The sequence below is a fragment of the Perna viridis genome, chromosome 7 (assembly GCF_037379345.1).
Source record: "Perna viridis isolate PV_CMFRI_1.1 ecotype Kerala chromosome 7, ASM3737934v1, whole genome shotgun sequence".
Classification (NCBI taxonomy): Eukaryota; Metazoa; Mollusca; class Bivalvia; order Mytilida; family Mytilidae; genus Perna; species Perna viridis.
This window is the reverse complement of record NC_142451.1, coordinates 41,151,451-41,172,916: the sequence shown is the minus strand read 5'-3', so window position 1 is coordinate 41,172,916 and position 21,466 is coordinate 41,151,451. Positions and strand designations below refer to the sequence as shown.

Below are 21,466 nucleotides of genomic sequence, written 5' to 3'. Positions count from 1 at the left end.
ACAATTTTACAAAGATCCGTACACTAATAATCAAGTGTGTCTAAAGATGATGACAATGACGAAAAGCCATACCATTCATTATATGACCAAAATTAGGTTTGCTGTCATACAAAAGTGGATAGCAACTTACCATTTCAGCACAGGGTTTGGCTTTGGAATGATATACTCCAGAGAATACGATAACCCCGAGCAATGCATGTAGGATACAACTTTCATTAAACGCTACATGCATGTACCCAGTTGTCATGTGAGTGGGAAGAAACAATTTTGACAACTGGACTGAATTCATCGCATAATAGTTGTATAGCTGGTAATTTCTCGTTCTAAGCTCTTTGTTATTATAAACGGCTTCATAGTTTGTATATTTAGATCCGTATTTTTTCTTATGACTTTGATAAGTCTGTGTTTCAATGTTACTAGTAGTTTGTAAAGTCTGACATTGCTGGTCTAGAGTATAGCAACTTATTTCCTAACAAAGGAGCCATCGTTGTGTGTAATGCTATTCCTGCAAATAACTACCTATTATCGTTGTCTTTTAAGGAACTTCTCTGGATTACAAAACAGAAAATATCATAACAAATTATGCCACTCTAAACAAAAACCTTAAACCAAGTTCCTAGAGATACTAGCAACATGTACCAGGATATAGATCTCTAGCACATTGTTCCCGAGATTCAAAGTCTCGGAGCATCATGAATAAGTACTCAGTGATAGCATCTGTTAAAACTGGTTAATCATATCACTCATTTATTATTATTATTATTATTATTATTATTATTATATTACATGTATTATTATTTCATTTATTCATTATTTAATCATTTTATTATTTTATTTTACTTTAGTTTTTTCTTGGTAGTAAAAATAATTCATTTTAAGGTTTACAGTGTAGTATAGGTATATTTTGCCAGGTATCTATGGAGATGATTCGTATTTAAAACAAGGTTTGTACATAATGCAGTTTCGATCATACAACATTCATGTTACACAGTCAATTTTACAAACAAAAAAATAATATCGCAAAATGTTGGATAAAATTACGACAAACGGACATTATGTTACTTTTTGTTATTGATAACTTCATATTCGCACAGCGTTGATTTTACATTTTAAATTGCCGTTTTACCATGTCCGGAATTATTTTTCCATTGGCAAGGGGTTTCTTATTCAGTAATCAAACTATGTAATCAAATAATGATAAAAACAATTTTACACAAAAAATCGAGGACTATCACTTAAAAAGTATTTTTCCAGGAACAACATTATCAATTGAAAGACAAAATAAAAATTATTTTATTTTAATGAAACATTTTACAGAACCAAAATTGGATATGAAATAACAAGCTTAGAAAGTTTGGAAAATTGGGATTATTTTCATGACATTGTCCACTGCTTATTAAGTTGTTTATTTACCAAACAATGTTACATTGAATGAGATGCAAATTAGTGAATATGATATAACGAATGCAGTGGCGGATATAGAGGGGGTGCATGGGGTTGGCACCCCCTTTTTGTATTAGAAAATTTGTCATTTAAAAAAAATGACGAAAAATGGCAAATAATATCCTAGCACCCATTTCTTCTTGAGGAACACCCGGCTGGCACCCTTCAAAGTGCTTGAATCTGTAATGAGATTGGTGAATTCTCTTATATATTCATGGATGGAAGGAATTGCTTCAAAATCATGTATTCAAATTAATTATTTTACGTATGAATCTGTGTTAAATACCTATTTCAGAACCTATATGCCAAAGCAAGTTTGTTTGTTTTGTTTTTATTTTTTGCTATTTTTACTATAAAAAAGTTTCAACCTGCGTACGAAAAAGGACCAGGGGGCAGAAAACTATGCATACTCCGGGGGTCTAAATATTGAATCATTTAATTCATTTATGGTGAGACATGGATAGTTTTCTATCGGACATTATTTTCCTTTGGTACCTAAATTTACCTACTTTTTTTGTATTTTTATTTTTCGCTCAATCAATCCTGGCTTTGTTCGTGTTAGGTCATACTTATTTATTGTGTATATGTGGGTACAGCCCTTTCCTCTTTTATGTCTTCTTTAAGTTCAAGAACAACTTTGTATAAATTCTCCATACGATCCTTTTCACATAAATGTTTAATTTGGCCTTTCATTATTTTCGCACAATATTTTCCATTCACATTCGCTAATTGTGTAGCTGTACCTTGTAAACAGTTCTTATACTGGCCGAACTGTGATTCACTTAATATCCTTAATTTTTTCTAAATTAACCAATTTATCCATATTGTACTATGCTATTGAAGAATGCTGTTCAGTTGGACAGCATTTATTCATAATAGGGTACATCATTCTTATTCCCAACCCTTCATTGGGTAAAAATGGCAAAATAAGCAGTAATGTTAGATAATGTCCCTGCAATGTTCAGTCATTTGAATTAAATGGTTTAGTTGACTTGTCCCAGTGTTACGATAGAACTTCGAAAACTATGCGTTGCCTAATTGTCCTGTTTCCTTAGAAGTTGATATTGAAGCTTGACGACATTTGCAGCATTGAACAGTGTGAAAATGTTTCTGAAAGGATGTGCTTATCAGTGGTGTCAATTACAAATCACTTAATTCATTTCCTTTCAATGTCCTTGTTTTCAAAATATATATGTAATACATCTGCGACTTATATTTCCAAAACTGGTCTAAAAGATATTGCTAAAGCTTTCAAACAACTTGTAAGGCGAGCACGCACTTATCAGAAAGATAACACAATTATAAACATGTCATTATTTTATAATTCCCTGTTAATAGCTTGTCGTAGACTACTTCTACCGCGCAAGACAATTAGGAAGAGGATTGTGTTGCTGCAAGATTGAAGTCATCAATACAGCAGTTTTATGGTCGTTATAATTAATCCAAGGCCTTGGAGGGTCCACCGTGCACTCCCACTACCCTCCACTCATGAACTTAATGGTGATTTTTAGGTACCTGTATACCTCCCAATACGGAATCAATTTGTCGCCAAAAAATATTTTCTGATTATTTTTCAGTATAAGCCTAAATGTATTTGTACACCACTTGGTCATAAAGCCAAGATTTTTGTGATTCAATTGTTTGATCGTCTAGGTCTCCCTTAGATAGTATTTGTAACACTCTAAACAAATTGAAATTGAGAAATCATCATGTAGTACAATGTCTCAGCTAAATAATGGAAACAAGAAAATTGCCATAACACTTAGTGATTTGCAGAAAATGGAAAATTTGTACCCCTACCCCACCAAAAAATCGTTTAATTGACATCCATACATACACAAATACTAGAAATATATAATTTATCTCTTTAATACTTGCTTTATGCCCTTATTTAGCCTCCTTTCAAATCAGTAAGGATTATAGGCTCCTCTGTACACACACACACATCATATAAAGTTTTCTTTTTGCAGTAAGAAACTTATTGATGAAAATAGGATGGTTTGTATTGTTTGTTTTGTTGTCTTTTGATTTGGTTTTTGCTCTTTTGTGTGTGTTTCCTTATTTATCTTATTAACTCCTTACAATTGAGCTGGATAGGGGTACCACAGGGTTCCAACTTTTCATGTAAATAGAAAAAATGTTGACTAACCTGCTGTAAATAGTATACAGATATATAACATTGAAAATTTGTCAACTACTATTACCTCGCCATTAAAATAACCTTTCTTCTGAATACTGTCTTACGACATAAAGAGGGAGAGAGAGGGTACATTTCATCCATATTTAAATATAAGTTGCTACTGTAATAATTAAGTTTCGCTTACTTTAGTACGTAAATGATTTTAATGAAAAAAGTAATGGTCAACGACGTTAATAAATATCTTCGTGATCATATGTTCTAAAAACCACATATAAGTGCAAAGTATTGAGTATATATTCTTAGCACGAAAACGGCAATTACACAAAATATAGGAACAGTCAGCGTCCGCGTCACTCATATCGTGCGTTTGATTGGTTCACACGGAGAGGCATATTTGACGAATCAATTAATCAAAAGAAGCCAGTACATCTAAAACAAAATATTTAACTGAAAATTAATGCGGAAAAGAGATTGACAAAATATACCAATACTTTTAGTTTATTTTATTTTATTTTTATTTATTTTTTTGTGGTATCTTGGTTGCAGTTATAATTTGTTTTGATTTATTCTTTTATTTTGAGACCGTTGTATCTGTCCCTAATGTTTTAACTGTCGAGTTTGGGACATTCGTTGATCAATGCAGACAGTTGTACAATCAACCTTTTGTCTGTACCAGGTATGATATCGACACATGCAAAGTGTAAAAAAAGCAACTTGAAGTGATAAATATTGTTAGTTTTAACTAGCGTTAGTAAAAAAAAAACTAAAATTGGTAATTGTTGCCGTTCTGTGTACTCCTGCAAAGTTATCGATTAGAATCTCGTTCTTTTGTTTTGTTTTGGTTTGGTTATGGTTTTTGTTGTTTTTGTTGTTTTTTTATAATATAAAGGATCTAACCAAAAACATATTTGAGATAGATGGTACAATGGCAGAAAGATGTTTCCTTTTGATAAATGGATACATTGCTGGCATTTTTATTTTGAAATTAATTAAACATTATTGAACTGCTGAAACCATTATAACATAAATGTATTATAACAACATAACATAACTGCCCTACAAACAATTTTGTGAAGAATAATGTAATGATACTGTTCTTTCCCCTGAGTGTTGTGAGCAAGTAGAATAATCATCTTTACTGTGATATATACCCCACTTGAGAAATTTCATACTGTCCACTGTACATTTTTTTAATTCCTTAGTCGCTCTAATGATTGCCCTTGTTATCAATAACGCTTCTGGTTTTAGGGATTGAATTGCAATGTATGATTAGGGTTGATTTTTTTTATTTTGATTCATTACCACACTTTGATAGGTTTTTCAACTATTAAGATAAATCCTAAAAAGTCAACCAAATAATTAACAGGAGATAGGCTTTCTCCTTTTTTCCGTAATATAAATCCACTGTTCTAAATACATTGTTTATTATGGTATTATATATATTTATGATGGTACAATTTTTAAACTTTTACACTCGATTAAGAGCGTAGCATGATGGTAGTTATAATAAGCTAATAAAAATACAGAACATTTACAGATTATAACACATCATAACTCCTCCAACAAGTTATAAACCGAACATTTAAAGTTTGAACTCTGAGTAATGGCAATTTTCTTAAGTTTTAATCAAACCAAAATGTTTACTTGTAAAAGTAATTAATTACTGGAATTTGCAAGAATCAGGCAAAATTGAAAAATAATGAATCATGTTTAGACAAAAACACACATTTAATAGAGCGGTCACATAAATTATGGTCTATTGAAGTCGAGATGACAGTTCGATTGCCTAAGGAGTGTCAGAGGATGTAGAAAAAAGCGAGTTCAAAGTGTTACAATACAACGATAGAGTAAAGGGAGTTATCTTCCTTTGGTGATAAAATTGCAATGCATTTCATATAATTCTATAGCTCGAGTTCTGTTTTTTTTTATCACCATTATTCACATCCGCTGCCGATTTTAACAGAAAATGTCACTAAATTAAATCAGTATAATGATAACGGGGAAAAATGTCACAAAATGTTATAAAAAAGCTATAGATCTTTATCCTGTGATGTTGGTATCAACCAACAGGTGGTTGTGAGAAAGTCTGCACAAACAACATTACTCTTTATTTCAGGTTTTGGTTAATTTCTATCAACTGACACATAATTAACTCAATACATAACATAACTTAATAAATTAATCAAGCATTAAATATGACTTCATTGTAATGTAATATATACATAACCCTTATACCCACCAATCTGCGGTCAGATTTAAAAGCAACGTATCTACATATAAAGAAAAAAAAACAGGCACACAGTGTCTTAGAGAAATGCTTCCTTTTGACTTTCGTTTAATACATTATGTCTATATGTATAGATCAAAATCTTTGAATCAATCTGACCCTTCCGTTCAATCAATCTTACAAAAAATATGTACAGATCTTTTGACGCCGATTCAAAAGTGTTTTTCCCGTAAAATCATTATCTGCAGAGTAAAAATGTTAAAAATCGTATAAAAACCATTCTCCAGATACTACAAAAAGAAATACTAAAATCAATGAGATATTTAGATAAAAAAACCTATCACTATTTAAGACTAATTCTCATTATACCTTCTCTAACTGTAGACTTTAAAATGAAGTACTCAAGATTCCCTTTAGTTGTAATGCTCCCTGACCTCCAAACCAATAATTTTCCTCTTTTCAAACCCAGCTCCCCTCAGAAACATAACACATATTCAGATAGTCAGTTTTGTGCGTAAAAGGTGAATAAAAATATATAATTTGATAACACACACGAACGTGCTGGTGCATAGAATGAGAGATATACATCAATAAAACATTATATGTATTTTGATTACTTCATCTCCACACTAAGACAATATATACAGTGTGATTCTTCTTTTCTAATGTATTGTACAATTATCTAAGACTAAAACATCTGCATGTTTCACATTTGTAACAAAAATATACTCTTAAATTGATAACACAAATGTATCCTTCATTTTTCCTTGTCACAGCGTTCATTAATTTCACTTTTTCATCATACCTAAAATGTATTTGAATTCAGGTTAACGCATGCAATCATACCAATTTACGATCCCAAATGTAATGTATAATTTTGTAAAGCTAGATTAAAGTTTCATTTTTTTTAAGTAGTGGGAGATACCAAATAGACTGTTTATATGGTGTGACGATATATCAAAAAAGGATGAAAAATACAGGGTCTACAGTAATTTACACAAGCCAGCCAAAAGGATCTTTGAAACCGATGAATAAAAACATGAATAATAAATACAATGTCAGTGAACCATAACCACATAGCTTGCTCAAGGACAAGATTTGAAGAAAACACTGTCAACGGATGATGTCTACTACAGACTGCGGCCGAAAAACAACTTATATTTGCTAAAATGTTATTGTTATCATTCTATAGAGAGAGAGAGATAGTAGGTACTCGTCAAGTTGATCTTGATTTTTTGTAGAAAAGACGCGCCACGTTCAGCATGAAAATGATAAAATGCAAGTTCTACCTATATTTTATCATTTTTCACCTTGAACTTGACGCGTCCTCACTACATTGATTGTTTATTCATAATTCGTTTCAAGCAGTTTGTCGTGTACATCTTCTGACATATACACTAATAGACTATTTTCAATTTTAGCATCGTTTCTATATCAACTTCACGAGTTATAAAATAGAACAAAACGTTTTTATACTAAATATATCGAATAAGCCAGGTACACAAGCATGCCACAAGTTCTGCTTCAGTTCAATACGATATAAAGGCAATTTTTAATTACATGCGTAATAATTAAGAAATGCCATTTCTTGACATGGTATGAAAGGATATAGAACCATTTAAAATTCCTTTTACGGGAAACAAATGACGGTGATATGTGACAAGAACAAAATGCACAAGTACTTTTCTGTAAAGAATTCAGATGAAAACTTGGAAAATTGTTATTACGGGTTCCCAATTTTAAGAAAAAATGTAGAATTTCACAAATAAGCAGATCGTATCATCAAAATTATCATTTGGTGATAATAAAGGGGACTGATATTTTCAGATAAAATTCTTAGAGCAAGAATGTATTTCTCATTCAATTTATTACGTTAACTAATTTCTCATTTTCTAATTTGTCTGAAAATCGTAGCCTATGATATGACAACCCGATCTAAAGGCTCTAATAAATTATTACACACTTATAACATTTAACCTATTAGTGCATGCATTCTACAAATCTGCGTGTTGTTCAATTTTCAACAATAAAATGTATTAAAAAGACCTAACCTCCTTGAACTCCTTAAACGATTGAAAGCAAATGTATTGGTCCAGGTTAGTAACAGACCAAAGGTTTGCCATATGCCAGCTTGCGATATAGAACCTGGAGGCAGTTGATAGAACATGTATTGCACACATATGAAAAGTCGACCTACATGTATGCATTAACATATATTTCAGATATTTAAACATGATTAATGTCTAATTACTTATGTTTTCCACATGAACTTGAAAAGATCTACATTAAATACGTACATCCTTCGCCAACAAGCACAGTAAACCAATGTCTACACCGAAGCCATTTTCGCTTGGTTGCCACTGGTGTTTAGTTAACCAATCATTTCAAGCAATAATAAGTACCATTACAAAGTTTCTAGTTTAGACGTGTTTTAATAATTCACTATGTATGCTTATTTTGTTTATATGAAAATTTGAAAATTTTCGTCTCTCACGAGTGATATTTCTAGATTCTACTGTAAGAAATTTACCAAAATATCACAGAAACCAAATGGCCCTATAAATTAATCAAATGTATAAATATTTTTTTGAATAATTTTCTGTCAAAGAATATGTAGTACATCTTTACCTTCTGATTTTCCTGATATCATTTTCCTTTTCGGTAAACTCAAATCTGTACCCATCTCTTCGCGTTCTTCCATATCTTTTAAGAAAGTGTTGAATTCATATTTAAAACACAAATAAAACAAAATATGACTCTTAAGCTGAATTATTTGATTTCGGTTTTATAATGGTGACAAGAACGATCATTCAATAATTAAAGTAGTAAATTGAAAAGGAAGTTAATTGTGTGTTGTTCTGTTTTTTTTTTTTTGTTTTTTGTTTTTTTTTTTTTGGGGGGGGGGTTTATTTCGAATATCTACAATCTGTTATGTAACATGTATGCCATCTGCTTTATCAACCGGAAATTCCTTTTCAGGATGAAATTGGACTCTTAGCAATTAAAATGATATAGGCAAACTTGCATAGATTCCCAAGTAGCACAAACACGCCATAAAAATGTTTCAGAAACGTTTCCTTAAGAAAGAATGAAAACATTTTTCAGAAATGTTTTAAAAACGTCAAAATGCACGGTTGCAGAAATGTTATAATAACGTTGTCAATAACCATTCACTATAATATTATTGTAATGTTTCCTTAAAGATGACTGACAACATTTCTTAGAAATGTTTTTTTTAAACGTAAAATGTGGATTAGTACTTAATTCACAAAACGGCTTCCTAATATTGAATTAGTAGGTATATGTTCTTTAAAAAAATTCTTCACATCCAGGATAGCTTAGTCTATAACCTCGAGTTGAACCTAGTTTTCTCCTTAATCGGCTGACAAAAACAAGAGTGCACAAAGTCAATGAACGAATTGAAAATGTTATGGTTCCATCTTACCTAACAGGAGGGAAAATTCCCGTTTCCGATATATGATACAATATTACTATATGTATATTGGTTCAGTCCAAATTCGAGAGAAAATATGAAATTTTATGACTGTATCATTTGTCTTGGGCATTGATACGGGAAACTACTAAAATCGATATTTTCTGAGAATCAAATGATATAAATGAAGAAGTTAACAGTGATTCGTGACAAAATTCTGTTGAAGGCAGCTATTTATTCATTAATATTGTTCTTGTCTGTTGGAGGTTGTTTCTTTGCATCGTCATTTATTACTAAACGAAATTTCAAAGATAGGTTTTGTCAGTTCACTTATTTATCTTCAGGCATCTCTAGCAGTGTCCATTTCCGTGTTATGGTTTCCTGAAAAAAAACAAATATGTACTTGATTAATGGTATAGTCACGATATATATACCTGCAGTAGTTATAACTAAAACTAAAGGCAAAAATTATATATACTATCAATTACATATTACTTGATTTGTTTTTTGTAACAGGTGTATGTGTCAATATTGTCTGCTAGATTAAAACATGCTGTTTTGTATCAAGATTTTATTTGCACTTTGAAAAACCATGAGTTGAGTTTTTAAGCTGAAATTGTGGTGAGCAGAGCTATGTACACCTTTAAAATGTATGTCCTCTTCAAACAGGAAGTGGACATCCATGGAACCAAAATTCATACATGTGTTCTATACTTAAAACTATTGAAGTTCACGAAAAACAGAGGTGGATCCAAGAGGGGCCCAGAGTCCCCCTCATATTTGAAAAAAAATAATTTGATTTATAGAAAATTAATGATAATACCAATAGTGATCCCCCTGAAAGGCCATATTTCCCCACCTTTTCGGAGTTTCTGGATCTGGTACTGATTTATGTAAAACAGTGATTGCGTATTGCGGTCAAATGAGTGAACAGATACACTAAAAGGCTAACAAATGCCATGCTCACGTGTCATGGTTCAATCAGATTCTCGTCACTATATAAAACATACCTTGAAAAAAATTTTTTACAAACATAAATATGCAAAAATTCATAATATGCAAAATTAACATAACATGTTCAATATTATGAACCCAATTTTGACAATATGTGTAGTGTAAATGTTTCAAAGTTTCTGTCAATTTACTTTCCATGCATGCAGGGCATGAAGTAATGTTATAAATTCTAAAAATAACTTGCAAAGTTTCAAATGAATGTCCCAGTCAGATTCAATGCAAAATATCAGCCTCAGTACTCATAAACATAATCATAATATTCTTTAAGTATCATGACGATGAAAAATAGTTTAAACATCCATGTACATTTATATTATAATGCAAAACTATGGGAAAATACACACTTCAAAATCATTGTAAACTGTTGACAACAAACGTCTAAATTCATTCAGGAGATAGTTGTCCTCTTTGACACATACCTCAAAACTACCAAGTTTGGTCAGGAATTAACGTACAGTTTGAATGTAAACAAAGGCAAAACTAGTGACCGGGTTAATATCTATGACGTTCTTTTGTAAGATAATAGGCACACTGATAAAGATTTGCTCTGCTATATTTCAATAGCAGCATGTGGTACATCATTTACACTATTTTCTATATCGTGCAATTCATCTGTTCTCGATAGTCATGAGTTCGCGGGTATGTTAAGGAGTTTTCTTGTACATCTGGTTGACGTCTGATCACGCACACAATACGTGACGTTTTAAGTTGGGAGAATTTATAGCGGAAGTAATCAAAATCTTTGCAAATAACATATAAAAATATTTTTAGTATTAAATGTAGTCCTTAGTTTTTTTAATGTATAAAATTAATAGACCCTCATCTTTATAAAAAAACACAACATAACAAAATTGAGAGTATTTTTTGTATCAATTTTGACGTCACAGAGAAGCTTGAAACGTCAGAGCACCTGTAGTAAACAAATAAGACGTCATGTTTGCATTTACCGAGACATTACACTTCAATCATTGACGAATTCTGAGGTCATACATGTTACCAGTAAAACAACACACCAAGTTTCGGTAAGTTGTAACTTAAATTCTGTATGTTTGTGTATAAGACGGTTGTAACTATGTGCGGGACCGGCTTGGCCGGGGTTCATTCATCACTGACCTACTAACATACATCGAACAACTGTCATCAGAGTTTCAAAAATCTTCATCTGCCGAAATGTGTATTGAAATGATAAATATATTACAACCCGATCGCAAATTTGTAAATTGATACTAGTAAATGTCTGTTTATATAATCTTCTTTTAAAGGTCTAATCAAAATCGTAAAGTACTTCTTTTGAACAAACACTATCTAACAAGGAATGCAAATCATTGTTTAAATGTTTGCTTTCAATAATTTTCAATGACATGTCAAATTCTTGTAATTTGTGTAATTGATTATCTATATTCAAGTCCGTACGTGGCCTTTTAAATGACTGACCAGTAATTTGATTGCATGAAATATATGCTAATTTGAATTCTACTGTTTTTACAGAGATATTTCCCAACTCAAAGCTTCAAAACCATGGACAGCAGGGTAAATCTTACTTATGGTTGATTTTTCTATCACTTTGGTGACCGTATGGAATCTCGAGTATAGAATATTACCGAACTTCAACAGTTTTCAACTGAGAGTGACGACAAGAAATTCGACTTTTTATTTGTGAATAAATATTATCTGCAATTGGATTCAATTTTGATTTCAAGAACTGTTTACAAAGTTAACAGACGGAAACATTTACTTGCCATAATTCATGTGTACATTATACATGTACATTGAAATTGGATGTATTAGTGAAATACAAGTAGTTATGTGTTCAATGGAAAGTGCATTTGAAAAAAGTTTTGTGCTTTATTGTGTTTTAACTGCATCCCATTGACTGGATGGAGGTGTTAATGGAATCATATACTGAAGGACAGATACAGTGATCAACGTGATTAACATAACTTTCTATAATTGTGCTAACACATAACATTGTTGAGTATACAGAATTATTTTGAAAATAAAATGTTAAAAAAACATAAACATTTCATAAATATTTTGCACGGAATTTTGTTTACAGTTCATGTTCAAAAATTAGACAATACCTTACAAAAGTTGCAAACTCAGAAAATGTAAAGAAGAATGATCCTTTCTGTTAATCATACATGCGTTAAATATGAACTACAAAACAGACCTTGAAGTATGATCATAGCCCTATTATATAAGAAAATCATCGAATTATTGCATGAATATACAAGTACATTTATAAACACTTACCCCTAGTATCTTTAAACAAATATTCATGTAGTGATGTACAGACATATAATAAAGCTAATAATGCCCCCTCAGAGTAACTGTTATATACATGTATTTCGTGAATGATGATACTTCATTTGGTACTATGGTGAAGTGTAGGTAGGGGTACACATGTCTAGTACACTATCAAATTGCAGTTTGAATTAACACAATTTTTTTTTTTTTTTGTATATGGAGCAAAAACTCCATACAATGTTGTCTCTTCTTTGTTGGCAAATCGTTAATCAACTTCAATTATTTATGATGATTCCTCATGATCCTTATAAAACAAATGCTTAAGAGAGTTCAAATTGTACATGTACACTCATACAATGTCTTAAACATATCACATTTACTCCAAATACTAAGCCGTTACATACTAAGTTACCTTAAAAACTTTCTGTATTCATTTATTCAGATTTCGGAGAATGACACGTCTAATAAAATTTCAATGAAAGGAAATATTGCCTAGAAATTGTTAGATATGGAATATTTTCTAAGATAATATATATATATAAAGGTCTGAAAAATTCCAAACGATGTTAGAACTGTCAAATTTGCGATGCAAATTTTTGGTCGTTCCCTCCGCGGGACTCGAACTCGTACTGCTGTGACATCTATGGCAACACCGCCTGCACAAAGTCCAGCGCCCTAGACCACTATTTTTATATAGCCTAGCTGGCCGAATGGTCTAGGGCGCTGGACTTTGTGCAGGCGGTGTTGCCATAGATGTCACAGCAGTACGAGTTCGAGTCCCGCGGACCTTTCAGACCTTTCTATACGTTTATATATCTTCCCTGTATCAATTTGATCCGATGGAGCAGTGTAGCAAATAGTCGTCACATTCTGAGACTTTGTATATACATATATATATATATATATATATATATATATATATATATATATATATATACTATATACTACATGTACATGTACTTGTAAAAGGGGGGGTAACCATGCTTTGTTCAGCAAAAAAATACGACGTCTTTAACATAAGTTACTAAGTTTTCTGCAAATTATATTATAGATAACTATGTTAATATTCAATGAAAAATATTTTTATTTTTTAAAAAATAAGAAACTCAAAGCGTAGTCTGCTATCGCAATTAAATCGGTTCTTCACACGTATCCGTCACATGTCAACGTATCTGATGTCACCAGTGCGCTTGTTTTAATGTCGCCGCTATGTGGAAAATTGCATGGTTTAAAAAATGCAAAAGTGCAGTGGCATGCGCTGTGTCAATTTAGTTGATTTATACTTCATTTTAAAGAGCATATTTCACTTTACTTGACAACTGCAAATACAAGGAAACGCAAAAATATCTCATCTCAAGCAAGTTACGAGCAGTTTCGTTAACTTTCATGTAGATTTTTCAAACTTCCCTCAGCACATTTTGAAAAATGTACATATTCATTGACCTACCATTAAAATTTGAATGTAGTTTTGTCAGTTTCTCACTGCACTTTTGACATTTATGTGGTCTGACCACGGCTTGATAAACCGATCACGTGACTAATCTGTATTGAATATTTTGACATTTTGTTGATCTTTTTGTGTTTGGGACGTTTTATTTTATACACTAGTATACTTAAGATATGAACATTGACGACATTTCACGTATTAAGACGAGTTTAAAAAATAGCTTGTTTTCGTGGTTGAAAATATGACAATTTATGACATTTCTCCTTAACACACCCGCGTTCTCGATAGCGATGCGCATAGGCAATATGACATAAAACGCGAAATTGCATGCGTGCTCTATTCACAAAGAATTTACCAACTGAACACTTTTTTGATTCTCGCGGGTTTTGATTTCGATATGTTGCGTATAAAGGTATGTATAATACCAATAAACTTTAGTACCCCTTTATTTTACCTTTCTCTTAAACCTCCAAAAAATCTCATATGTTAAGCGCCCACCTCTCCCAACACACATTTTGAATGTAAACAAATTTTATTGAAAGTGGTAGGTCATATATTCAGTGGTGATGCGCAGTCAGGATATAGACACGGCTATGTCAGTAAAAAAATGTATGGTGCGCAGTACTGGTCGTATCTTAATATTTCTTTCCAACAACGTTAAAAACATCATGACGTTATCAAAAGATTTGAGTTTTAAAATATATAGAAATGCAATAATATGAAAAGCCTATCAACTTTGGCGAATTATAATACGAATAACCTTGTATATCTTTGCTTCTATGCTTGGAACACCATATCACAGCAAATTAAAAAATATAAAATATTAAATGATATAAAAAAAATACATATCAAAGTAAATCAATTATAACATTCACTGGAAGTAATATATGGACCCTGAAAATATAAAATATCGATAAAAATATAAAGAATTATGTATTTTCTTTATTTTCACTTTCAAATTATGTCTCTCATGGCCTCCATACAGAAAGTCATATCCGTATCGAGAACTGATGACGTAGTACCCATAGTCATTAATATATCATCTAAATAAAATGGTTTTTCTCACAATGTAAACATGCAATCTCGCCACTTTTCTGAGAAAATAAAACCAAAGATCAGTTCTTATAATTACTGTATATTGTAGCTATTTAATACATTATTCAACAAACAGGTAAACAGCATTGATATGCTATCGAGAACCGATGACACCAGGATATATGACGTCCTTTGTGACAATCAAAATACACCTATTTATACAACGTTCGGCAATATAAACATATCAATTAATTCACTGAGACACTTGTCTATCATAAGAAAATAATCAAAATTTAAAATTCCGTGCGGGGTCAACACCTAATTGTTTGATATAAATTTTGACAGGTTAACTTTGTCATTCTTGATATGTATTGAATCATTATTATACAAAACCGGAAACGAAGAAACACGTAATTTTCCGTAGCAGTACAAATTTTTGAGGCATTACAGAAACAAAATTAATACAAAATCAGAAATCACTTGAGTGTTTGTCTTCACAGCGTGATGTTGTCTGGTGACTGAGATGTTGTAAAATGACTAATTGACCAGATATGTTTATAAAACAAGGTTACACAGACAAGTATTTAATCAAAGTACTTTGGCATACAGTTTTTAACTATCTTATTACAAAGAATTGTACTTACATTTTGTTGGACAGATCCAGTTCTTTAAATCATCTTCAAAATAGTGTGCGATCCTTGCACATGTGATAATTCGCACACTGATCAAGATTTGATCTAGCCTATTTCAATAGCAGCATATGGCACACCATTTACACTATTATCTTAATATTTCTATGGAGATGCCATCATCTCTATATAACGGATGCAGTTTAATTAAAAGACAAGGAACAGTAAACAGGGATGAATTTATTGTAAATCAAATATGCATGCCACATGAAGAAGACTAGTATTACATGTACATGTTTAATGCATGTGTATATTACATGTATCCTTGTTCGGTCATTTTTTTTTCTATTTTTAAAAATTATGTCATTAGACATAGCCTCTATTGTCGTATAGTCCTAGATTATCAAAATTTTAATTTCATGGCCTTTCTATTGTTATTCCATATTTGAAAATTATGAGATAATTGTTTATTAAATATGAAATTTAAAATAGTTGAGAAACATTTTCTAATTTCGTTTTAAAACGATTTTTTTTCTTTTCTTCTTTTTATTTTTTTTATTTATTTATTTTTTTAAATAATATATTAAAATGTCTTTCTTACATTTCTATAACTATTTATTTCAGAAAACCGTATTAAAACCATATCTGGAAATGTTTTTAATCTGTTTCAAAAGAATGTAATGGAAACATTATCAGAAAATATTTTTCGTAACATACAAGAAACATTTTTATGACATATCCATATAATGTTTGAAAAAAAATAGATCCAAAAACATTACAGTGACTTGATATTTAAATATTTCAAACACATTTCAATAAACAGCTCTGAAAACATTTTTAAAACTCAAACGAGAAAATGTTTCAAAAACGTTATCAAAACATTTAGAAAAAACCAAAATGTATTAAAAACGATTTTAAAATGTTCTGTTGAAAATGTTTTAGCAAATTACCAATAAACTCTCAATTAAAATATTTCGAAAAAGGTTCGTGCTACCTGGGTAATTGTTTATAATTTTAAACATGTCTCCGTGTTTTGATATCAGTACCAAAAAATATTATTGGATATCATAAAGAAATGTACCTAAACATAATACATAATAAATACAAAGTATATATATATATATATATATATATATAGTATTCGGAAAATTGTGTTATTGACAATCAATTCTTATACGGATTTCAGATTATCAAACGTATGTAGTTATAAATGTTCATTTTCAAAATGTAAACCATTGAGAAAGGTTAACATGCTTTAAAACATATTTAACATACTACAAAGACTTACCTTTAACATCTTCTGATTGGATTCTTCCCATTTGAGCTTTATTATCTGGAGATGTATTTATAATGCTGTCTCCTGTTAGCTCTAAAAGGCACAGAAATAGAATTCCAATGAATTGCTTACAACATATGACCAATCTATATGAGGGCATAAACTTAATTGAAATGGATTTTTGAATAATCGCGACAACATTTAGATGGAAAGAATGGCGGACGTATGGAATAACAAACGGACGGTCAATGGGAGTCCAAAATACTACCGTCCACTCGTTTATAGGAGGTATAACATTCACCTACCTAAACACATATTTATTAAATAAACATTTTTTGAATTTCGAGTAACAACTCCATATTAAACCTGATTGTCTTTTAATGACATCTTTCCTGTATTATCCTGACAGCTAGTGCTTGAGGTACGATTCAGATGCCAAAAATAGTGGCACAAGCTTATAAATTTTAGTGTTTAAAGCGTCTTTGCATCCATCAAATATAGTCTTTATCTCCGTACCTATTGATGTAAAACAACAGCTTTATTTGTAAACAACTGTCAATTTGCCACCAAAGACCTAAATTGATGAGTTTTTCCATGCATAAGACAATCATTGCATTTAAGATCGTATCATGATGATAGCGTATAGATTAGTTTTAAAACAAGCAAATCCATTAAACACTAGAAAAGAACTTCTTTCAGAAGAAGCTATATCAGCGGATTTTGAATCATAAGAAAACCTGTTATAACTTATTTCAAACAAAACCCTTCTAAGTTTAAAAAGGCAATAGAGTAAAAGAGTTTTCCAGGGTAATCAAGGGAACCAAGGTTATAGCGGTAATCAAAAGAATGTAATCCAGGGACAAAGACCAGACATGGAAAACAGACACACACAACAATGAACATAAAGTAACTAAAATCATACATAAAAAGTAACAAAAGCAAATGAACAACTTGGACTCCACTAAAAACTGGGAGCATGGACCAGGTACACCGGTAGGGTAAGCGTCCTCTGCTTTTCTAGAAACACCCGTCAGGTTGCTCATAAATAGTCAAGTCCGGGGTAGACGAAAGAGGGAAGGAAAACTATGACACGTTGAACAAATCAGTTTTCATGGAAATTAACAATTTTTAAATGCACTGGATTTACCTAAACCCGTACTTCGAAAGAGCAAGTAATGAACATGTTTTACCGTAAAATTTCCATTTCTTCAGTTGAACAAGGATTTCATACTCTTCCTCTGTTCCGATATTTTTCACAAGATCCTCCATTAATTTAAAGCAATATTCGTATTTCGTGGCATTCAATATTGTAGAGTTATAATTGGACCAGCGGTTCAGTACTTCACAGCGGACCTTAAATGGATAAACAAATAATAATAGTATAAAGTATTTCGACCATGGCTATATCGAATCGATCATCTTAACTATCATAATGATAACTCTTTACTTTCTAAAGAACAGTATTAACTCATTCAATTCAAAACAGTTCTCATTGACTTTGGGAGGATAGCCCTTTACAGTCAGAAATGTGGGGTTTGATATGACAAAAAGTAAATTAAATATTTGTTTTTAAATGTTTATCGTTTAACTATAATATTCTAAATGGTCGCTTACTTCCAATTATTTGTTTGGTATGCAGTATCATTTGTTAAATTGGTATTCTCAGTTTAATGGGAGAACCAACAGTTCGATAAAATTTTAAACAGAACAAGACCAATATATGTCTGGACCTGCGTCTCCGTCATATATTTGTCAATGTTTTCAATATGTATATAAACACTCAGCATATCATAATACTACAGTGAAGGTTACACATTTCAACGTGTAATATCCTTATGATATAAAATACTGCTATAAATGGCATGTTCAACATGCTGACAATGAAGGAAAATTATCAAACATTTCCGTAAAAGGAGGTAAACATCTTCAAAATTAATATATATCACTATGCAAAGTTTGAAAAATATTAGTTAAATACTTCTTGAGTAGCAGATTACACAAAGTATGCACCCCCCCAAGTGTGACGGACGGATGGACGCAGTAAACGGCTTTTTACGGTTGGTGACGTAGGTAAAAATATACAAAGACAAGTTCACTATGCAACCTCGCATCAATTCTAGAGTTGGGGTGTAGTTCAGACTTGATTATATATATGTATGCATCCTTGTATTAACATACTACGTTGATCCTCGTCGTACATAATATGTATCTACATAGTAGATACTAGCAAGTAAGATGATAGAGGTGCCTCATCCCTTTAGACTTCTTACATCTATCATATACTTGGTGTGGCTGTATTTTTATACTGTTACAGATCTTCTATTGTCTTACTCGATACTATTATAGGTTGTCCTATTCAGTTACACCATGTGCTAATGTTCGCAGTCTAGATTTACTTACGTGGAAGTATCACTTGGTTAACGGAAGCTATATTTTATAGCCTAGTTGGCCAACCTCGCATCGATTTTAGAGATGAGATGTAGCTAAGACTTGATTATATATAACACAAAAACATAAAAACGGGGTTTTTGCCTCATTGTGATATAAAAGTAGCAAAAAATACAGAAATGCTTCAGTTTATTTTTTGGGGACAAAATGGTTTGTAAACGGGAGGTCTAAGGGTACCTGAAAATCATATTGGATGATGACTGGGGGTTCACGGGGGTTATCTCGGTAAACGTGTTAATAATTACTAACTACAAATACCTATTCAGCTCAAGTTATGGCATTCCATAGAATTTTACCAGGGTTCATGACATTTTAAATTGATGCTACATATAAAGTCATGTTTGTAAAAAGAGTCTTTCGAAGAGCCTGGATCGCACACCTGGAAAACCCTGCCCTATTAACTGAGCAAGTAAAGGTATCATCATGCTTTGTTACCATGTTTGTGACAAAATATTCCCGAAAAGAGCATATATTGATCAATGCTGTAAGTTCAAAAGAGTACCTAAGGCACAGTAAAATGTTGGAAATGCCTTTAAAGTGTTTTAAGAACCTTTGGAAAAAAAATGGGCAGGGGTTTCCTTATGCCCTGTTTTTCCATTGGGTCTGAGCAGGCATTAGCCCAGTAAATATTTGCTGAAAAAGAACATGAAATGAAGTTAAACAATAGCTATTTAACATTTTCATAGTGACCATTAATATCAGGAGACCATGTTTACTATATAAACCAATTTTCGTTGAAATCAAAGCAAGTATAATAAGGAGCTGGGCTTTAAGCGTATGATACAGCCTTTGCCCTTTTAACTTGTCCTTATGCTTTTAATGAATTTATATGATCAACTAGAAAAATATTGTGATCCCTGTCAAAAACTCTCCCCACATCCCCCCCCCGCAAAAAATGTAAAAAAAAATGCACAAAATATTTGACACTATCAAGGCTACCTCACGTTTAACTAAATTTGTTGTCTTGATTTTTCACCCATACATTTCTATCTTGTTCAAAACACTTTTCTGACAAGGTTACCAAGTACCTTTTATATTTATTCAGGCATATACATTTATACAAATCGGAAGGGAGGTTACTTCAATAGATATGTACAATTCACAAAAGTTTCATAAAAGTTAGTGTTTTTGAGTTATTGTGTGAAAAATTGAAAATCCTCCTTTTTAAAGTATAGAAATTCATAACACGGAAACGATAAATCTGAAATTTATAAAAATCGAAAAGGAGCTTATGTCAATAGATATAGACAATTCACCAACGTTTCATAAAAGTAGGTGAAAGTGTTTTTGAGTTATTGTGCGAAAACTTGAAAATCCCCATTTTTTAAATATAAAACTCCATAACACGGAAACGAAAAATCTGAAATTTATAAAAATCGAAAGGGAGCTTACGTTAATAGATATGAACAAAGTTTCATAAAAGTTGGTAAAAGAGTTTTTGAGTTACTGTCCGAAGTGTTGACGGCCGAAGGACGGACAACGGTATACCATAATGCGTCCCGTCATAGACGATCAAATAAAAATTAGCGGGAAAATGACCTCCCAAAACAATCTTTCGTCATCACCATTCAATATAAAACACGGAGTTTTCTGAAGAAATCAAAATTTGTTGGAATTCAAATAACTAGTGAGAATGGTCGCAAAATGGCAACCATTTTGATAATGGCCGCCTAAAAATTAATTTCAATCCTGCCACTCAACTCAGAATAACATGTTTATCTTATAAGTAGCTTTCATTTTTATTATTCTTCTGTAGCTGAGGAAAAAATAGCAAAAAAACCCATATGTTCTATTTTCAGTAACGACGGCCGTGTTTTTTAACCGATGAAAAATTTTAAATGATGAATTTGTGCAGGAAACCCTGAAACAATTATGCCTACTTTGATTAAATTTTATTGCAATTGGTTTCAGAGAGAAATACCCGTGACAAACGACAAAAAATCTGTTTCAGGGACCATAACAACAGGCAACAAATCATTTCCAAAAATTTCGACGGAAGACCGTTATCTGATGGTGAAAAATATTACTCTCCATTAGAATTGTGCTATATTCAATGGTTTGTGAGTTACATCGTACTTGTAAAAATTGTATTTTGATCCCTATGCTCTATTTTTCGTAACTAAAATC

At 31.6% G+C, this 21,466-nt stretch overlaps 1 protein-coding gene across 13 annotated transcripts in view; it reads right to left on the bottom strand.

Moving 5' to 3' along the window:
• Window positions 1-4,543: 4,543 nt before the first annotated feature.
• LOC148612726 (uncharacterized) overlaps window positions 4,544-21,466 on the bottom strand; it is a 41,720-nt gene continuing 24,797 nt past the window's right edge. For 10 of the 13 annotated variants that reach the window (XM_088594395.1, XM_088594387.1, XM_088594388.1 and 7 more), the window contains 5 exons: window positions 18,082-18,244; window positions 16,904-16,984; window positions 8,439-8,513; window positions 7,862-7,955; window positions 4,544-6,615 (listed from right to left, as the gene is read on the bottom strand). In XM_088594395.1, coding sequence (XP_088450521.1) covers window positions 6,489-6,615; window positions 7,862-7,955; window positions 8,439-8,513; window positions 16,904-16,984; window positions 18,082-18,244 — 540 coding nt within the window. In that variant the 3' untranslated portion in view covers window positions 4,544-6,488. Of the gene's footprint in view, window positions 6,616-7,861; window positions 7,956-8,438; window positions 8,514-8,716; window positions 9,625-16,903; window positions 16,985-18,081; window positions 18,245-21,466 lie in introns of those variants that run through there. The other 3 variants (XR_015924480.1, XM_088594397.1, XM_088594398.1) reach the window with 3 other exon arrangements.